General features: G+C 45.9%; 1 protein-coding gene across 1 annotated transcript; it reads right to left on the bottom strand.

The window, feature by feature from the left end:
• Window positions 1-661: 661 nt before the first annotated feature.
• Window positions 662-3,272, bottom strand: LOC306982631 (uncharacterized protein; the record flags this gene model as incomplete). Its single annotated transcript, XM_079583099.1, has 7 exons — window positions 662-665; window positions 986-1,476; window positions 1,590-1,670; window positions 1,746-1,826; window positions 1,903-1,980; window positions 2,056-2,115; window positions 3,174-3,272. The coding sequence occupies 7 exons, from the start codon at window positions 3,270-3,272 to the stop codon at window positions 662-664; spliced, it is 894 nt and encodes a 297-aa protein (XP_079439225.1).
• Between the last annotated feature and the right edge of the window lie 4,006 nt (window positions 3,273-7,278).

Raw genomic sequence — 7,278 nt, 5'->3', positions numbered from 1 at the left:
AGAACCAGAAACAATAAACTCATGCTCCACTACATTTGCAGCCCCAGCAACCGGCCGACTGAACTCAAACTCAAACGGTTGACCATCAATAACTGACTCTTTGGGCAAGTCAGAAGGTAGTAAGTTATCATTCCCATTAATCAGGTCGTTACCCCGAAGCTCTGTGTAAATAGCATCACCAATCACTAAAGTCCTGTCTAAATCCTTTTGCTGCCATGTAAACACACTGGACACAGTGTGCCTAGCTAATGCCACCAGAGCTATGGCTGCACACTGCACCCCTCCATACGGGAACCTGCTATCAGCCTGATGAAAACTACCCCTAACACAACTCGGAATATCAACAGGAACGCTATCCTCCATAACTACATCAGCACACGCTACAACAGGACTATCAACTGGAACACTATCCTCCATAACTATATCAGCACACACAACATCCAAATCAACATCACAATCACGATCACGTTTCACCCTCTTACTTGTGTGTGTGCGTTTGGGAACAGATGACTTACCTTTAACTAACCTTTTACGCTTTGGCCTTTGGTCAGAAGTGTCAAGCGTCTGAGGCAAAATGACCTCAGACGCTTGACACTTCAAACCAACAACCACGACAACAACGCCTGTCATCTCAAACAATTTATATTCAACTTCATAACAGTCAGCTAACGCGCAAAAATGAGCATACACCTCATCCAGGCTGCTAAAGTAAAGTACAACGCTTTTACCATCAGGGTCAACCATCCCAGTCGCACTACGACTGTGTGAGTCCACCACCGCGTATCTACCGCTGTCTTTAATGACTGCACAAGTGTTGCCACACATCGTCAGTAGACATGAATCATAGTGTGCCAACATCTCTCTTAAACCACCATCTAAGGTCACACAGGTACCGGAAACAATCAGCTCACTCTCTAGTACATTTGCAGCCCCAGCGACCGGCTGACTGAACTCAAACTCAAACGGTTGACCATCAATAACTGACTCTTTGGGCAAGTCAGAAGCTAGTAAGAGCTCGTGCCCATGAGTCAGGTCGTTATCCCTAAGCTCTGTGTAAACAGCATCACCAATCACTAAAGTCCTGTCTAAATCCTTTTGCTGCCATGTAAACACACTGGACACAGTGTGCCTAGCTAATGCCACCAGAGCTATGGCTGCACACTGAGCCCCTCCATACGGGAACCTGTTATCAGCCTGATGAAAACTACCCCTAACACAACTCGGAATACGAACTGGAACACTATCCTCCATAACTATATCAGCACACGCTACAGGACTATCAACCTCCATCTCTACATCGCTACCACCAAACGTGATAAGGCTGTCACTATCACTAACATCTATGTCAGACTGTGCACAACAAATACAAGACTTATCTGGGTCCCTGGCGTCAGAAGTGCTCTCCCCGTGGACAGCTGGTGGACTGCTGCGGCGTGGAGAAGGCTGACTGGCTGAAGAGGGGCTGGTCCTCTTCATCTGCAAGTCCCAAAGAAAACACATAACCATTAGACATCTCTCAAACTAAAGCGTATCTCACTCTGTTCAGTGTAGCTGCTTTTGAAAATGATGCATAAAAATCATCATCTCACCTGGTCCACGAAGACCACTGGGGCGTCAGGGGAACTGGTGAGTGATGCTCCTGGAATCACCCCCACATCCACAAACTGCAGCTGCAAAAAGAATAACGGGTTAGATGCTATTCTGTAACAGATCATAGAACGTCAATTAATAAAAAGTACACACACCTCGTCCTCCAGGAAGCCGTCCAGGATGACCACGCTGGTAGGTGACGTTCCTGGTGTCACCTCCACGACAGCTGCCGCCACCTAGAGGACAACATTTGTTAATAATCAAAGAAGTTACAATGTAAAAACTTATTCAGCCACTTTAAACGACACTGACCTGGTCCTCCTCCATAGTAGACACGGAGCTGGCAGATGAGCCGGGTCTCACCGCCACAACCTCTTGTGCTGCCCGCGCCTACAATAAACAAAATAACAAATATGCATTAATTTCTTTAGAATGTATAAAGAGCACAGCCTTAAAAACACCTACCTGCCGCGTGGGCTGGCGTCTCTTTGGGGCAGCACGCTTGCGACGCCTCGTCCGAGACGTCTGCAAAAAAAAGACGTGTTATTTCACCAGCTCAGAAATCATGATTAAACAACAACATTTCACACAAGATCTGATACTTACCTTCTTTCCCGAAGGAAAGGAGCCGATGCCCTGGCCACAGCCGCCGTGAGATGGAGAGAAGCGCTCCATCTCCACCAGCATGGCAGGGCTGAACAGGCAAGGCGACAAGGGAAAGGAGAACACGTTCTCCACCTCAAAACAAAGGAAACAGACAGTTTAGTCACAGCACTCACAATCTAACCATAGCTTTATAGAGTAGAACACTAACCTCCTGCGCCTGCAGCAGTCCCTTGGGGCTCACGGGGGAGACCCCAGACTGAGTGACAGAGATAAACACAAAGCAGTCAGTATAATGCAACTTCAGTTAACAATGCTTTAACAAAACAGGAACAGTATCTCACCTTGCTGCCCCGTCGAACCTCGGTCCACTCAGGAGGGGGTGGAGGTGGCACGGGCGGCGGCTCGGGCACCTCCACTCTTGGGGAAACCCTCCTGGTGACCGGGCGGGGCGGGGGAGGAGACACCGGCGCAACAGCGGCAGCGTCATCCAGCTCCAGCTGCATGTAGCACGCCTGCCACAGCAGCTGGACGAGGATGGGCATGCCAAAGTCGTCGCTCAGGTGAGTCTGAAACACATAATTCACCCACGTTAAATAAAACAACAGTCATTAAAATGGTCAACTTTAAAGAGAGAGACTGTACTTACACCATCCCTGGCCCACAGATGCCCTTTGCTCCGGGGAAACTTGTGTGCTACACGGAAGTAGCGGATCCCTAAAACAGATGTTAGCAACAAAAAGAACATGTTAAAGTATGCGCCACTCTAAGGAAAATAGTGATGACAGTTGCATTTTTTATACATACCCATGCCAACAGCGATGCGGTGGTACGCCTGCCGAAGGAGGGTCTGAATCTCCACCCCAGCGCTAAGCCGAGGTGGAAAATCCACGACACACACCTACGAACACAAAATTACAATTTAGACAAGTTAAATACAATAATGAAGTACTCAGACCTCATAGAAGTGAAGTACACACCTTGGGCCAGCGTCCACAGACGTAGGCCAGGAGCTGGCCGAACTCCCTCGCAGCCTGGTCCAACGTCCGGCACGTCGTCAGTCCGTTGCAGGGTGCCATCAGAACGACAAGAGCTGGCTCTGACAACAAGAGAAGGGTCAGAGGTCAAACGTGCTGAACTATATGAGACAAAGTCAAAAAAAAAAAAAAAAAAAAAAATTTTTTTTTTTTTTTTAAAGTCAAAAATGTTGCTAGTACAACTGTACCCACCTCGGGGCAGGGTGGTCCCAGCCAGCTCCCTGTGGATGTGCGAGGGTCCACCACCAGGCGTCGCGCTGAAGCCGAAGGAATAGTGCCCCTCCTGCATCGGCACGTGCTGGTCCACGATGGCTCGCAGATGGGAGTTCCCGACAAGCAGAATGAACTAAGACCAAAAAAGAAACAATCTGTATTTAGTGATTGTCAGCACATCAAAAGTCACACATTTATTTCCTTCTCAAACTCATGAACTTGCCTTCTTGTCGGGAGACTCCTGCGGGAGCACCAGCCGGTGCTGCTTCCCGGACACTCCAGTGGGCCAAACCTGGGGACGGTGTCGGTAGCCGGGTCCACGGGCTTCAAAGACAAGAGAAATCATTGTAATATCAAACAGAATTAAAAAGGAGGTGGAAGTATTCTGAAATCCACTTACGTTCCTCGACGGAGGGCCAAAGAGGAGAGGGATCGAGCTCCTCCTCAGGAACAGCCGACTGCCCCGGGAGCAGCTCGACGGGAACAGCGGACTGCCCCGCGAGCTCCTCCTCGTGAACAGCCGACTGCCCCGGGAGCAGCTCGACGGGACCAGACGACTCCCCCAGGAGCAGCTCGACGGGAACAGGGGACTGCCCCGCGAGCTCCTCCTCGGGAAGAGCGGACTGCCCCGCAAGCAGCTCGTCAGGTACAGCGCACTGCCCCGGGAGCAGCTCGACGGGAACAGAAGACTGCCCCGCGAGCTCCTCCTCAGGAACAACGCACTGCCCCGCGAGCTGCTTCTCCCTCCTCCTCTTGGCCGCAAGGGATCGCCTGGACCCCTTGCCGCGCGGCATCTGAAATACAAAAGTGGAATGAGTAAACAACACAATGGTCAAACAATCAAACCGAAGTAGCCATGTCTTAAACTAAAGTCAGACGCATAGAGAAACAACACTTCATATCATCCTAGCCTCAGTCTTGTGATGGTGCTGTAGAAGGTACTGACCTCATTCTGGCATCAATGGACTGAGGCAGAGACGACCACAGCATGGACTGGTATGACTCAGTCCACACTGTCAACAGCTAAAGATTTAATTCAGGTTTAATGTGAAACAACTTCTGTCCTCAGTGTCCTCACAGACAGGACCAGACATGGACCAAGCCAGAACCAGCAAAACCAAAACCACATGATCCTAGATGTATCTAGTTTAACACCAAATATAGCCTAAAGTGAGATTTAGTCAACCTGCCAGACACACACAATACATTTCCAAATCTGACAACAGAAAACGCTCCACTTCCCAAATTTTCACCAAAGAGTAACAAAAGAAAGACCTTATCCCAAGCAGTACTAAGCCACTATCTCAGTTGTACCAAGAAGACAGTCATTTACGGCCCGTTTCATCAAAACATTCCACATAACATAAGCAACTAAAAACTATTAACTCAAAATAGTCAAATGATCTAAACTGTAGAATTCATCTGAACTGTAGAATTCATCATTAGTGGGACCCATCAGGTATAAGGCAATACACAAAAAAGACGTACACAAGACACAAAGCCACACCAAGTCTGCACCAACAGTGTTATCATCACTACATTAAAACATGCCACTGCTCCACAACAAGAAAGAACCAACAGGTCTAATATATTGGCTTTAAACTGACAATTTTGGATGCTACAAATATGTTCCGAAAGTTAGGAATGAGTTTGGCCCACAAACAACATTTTAATTTAGTGATTTCCTTTTCTGTGTTTGCAATCAACAAAGTCACATAGGGCCTTTCAACACAGGGCAGCTCCTCCTCCTACCACAGACATGTCACAAATACAAACCCTGCATCAGGTCTGAAACAGTACCACTCTGAGGCTGAACCCTAAGCCAGACCAGAACACTACAGTAAAGTTCACATGAATCAAGAAAACAGCCGCTGTCAAACACAAGGTCAAATACCCACAATTATCAACTATTTTCTCCACATAAAAGTTGCATAATGCAGCTTTAAGTGAGACACAAGGACATTAACAAACAGAACGAGAAACAAACCTTAAACTGAAACATCCGCACCAAGCTTGGACCAGAATGCAAACTCTATACAAAACATGTAGACAGTTCCACCAGGAACAGAACTCATTTAGATTAAATCTTAGAGGAATCTATCAAGTTAAAATGAGCTTAAAATGAAAACAATTAATCAAATCAACAAGACACAGAACCAAACCAAGTCTGCACCAAAACAAACATGAATACGCGACACAATGAAACTGTTCCACAACATGAATGATGAGAAATCATGAACCAAAACATCTGAGACAAAATGGCCGCTCTCTATCACACAGACGTGCTGTCACTACAATACACACTACATCAGGTCTGAATGAGCACCATACTGAGGCTGAACCTTCAGCCATGCCAACACTCTTGTTCTTAACACACGCTCTCACAGCATCTATCCAAACATCAAACAATAAAACAGAATGACCTGCAATACACACAATGGCCACCCAGAGCACTGCACTTCAGGGTCAAGGTCAAATACACACAAATATAAACTCTTTTTCCACATGAAAGTTACATAATGCAGCTTTAAGACACAAGGACATTAACAAACCTTACACTGAAACAAAATCCGCCCTAAGCTTGGACCAGAACTCCACAAACTACAAACAAACCATGTAAACAGAGTCCTCCCAAGAACAGAACTCATTTAGATTAAATCTAAAATATGAACAATGCACTTTTAAGTAAGACACAAGGACATTAACAAAGAGAAAGAACCAAACATTACATCCTCTTACATGACACGCTCTCACATGTACCAGAACACGACATCAGGTCTGAACCAGAACCTGCGTACTACAGCACTACAGTAAAGTTCACATGACACAAGAAAACAGAGCCACTGTCAAATACAAGGTCAAATATCTACAAATATCAACTCTTTCCACATAAAAGTTACATAATGCAGCTTTAAAGCAGTACTAAGTAACTCTTCCCCCTAGAGGCCATAAGCGCAACTGCAGGTGTAGTAGAAAGTTACGATTTTTTTACTTATTAATTGTCTTGGAGAGTAAATACTACGCCAACAGGAAAGGCGAAGGGAGAGAGGGTTACAGTGCATCCAATTATACAATGGAAATATTTTTTTTCACTCAAACTTTGCTGTAAATACTGTTTAAAGTGACGTTAGCCCGCAGTTAGCTTTGCCCGTTAGCATGTTAGCTTCTTCTTCGTGATTTCATTAGTGTGTATTGCTTTCTCCGCACCGGTGGCAGTCAAGTTGCAAACATGGTTTTCTGTCCAGAGACACCAGGGGGAGATGAAAGACCCTCCAATCATCCCATAAACACTTCTATTACCCGCACAGGGACTACGAAAAGGATTTATTAAGGTAAACACGTTACTTAGTACTGCTTTAAGTAAGACACAGGGACAATAACAAACAGAACGAGAAACAAACCTTAAACTGAAACAACATCCGCACCAAGCTTGGACCAGATATCTACAAACTCTACACAAAACATGTAAACAGTCCCACCAGGAACAGAACTCATTTAGATTAAATTCTTAGAGGAATCTATCAAGTTAGCTTGAAATGAAAACAAATAAATCAAATCAACAAGACACAGAACCAAACCAAGTCTGCACCAAAACAAACATGAATACACGACACAATGAAACTGTTCAATAAAAGATGAGAAATCATGATCCAAAACAACAGAGACAAAATGGCCGCTCTCTATCACACAGACGTGCTGTCACAACGATACACACTACATCAGGTCTGAACGAGCACCATACTGAGGCTGAACCTTCAGCCATGCCAACACTCCTGTTCTTAACACACGCTCTCACAGCATCTATCCAAACATCACACAATAAAACAGAATGACC

Source organism: Gobius niger (genome assembly GCF_951799975.1).
Source record: "Gobius niger genome assembly, contig: SCAFFOLD_114, whole genome shotgun sequence".
NCBI classification, from domain to species: domain Eukaryota; kingdom Metazoa; phylum Chordata; class Actinopteri; order Gobiiformes; family Gobiidae; genus Gobius; species Gobius niger.
Note: the sequence above shows the minus strand (reverse complement) of the source record. Positions and strands in the feature narration are given on the sequence as shown.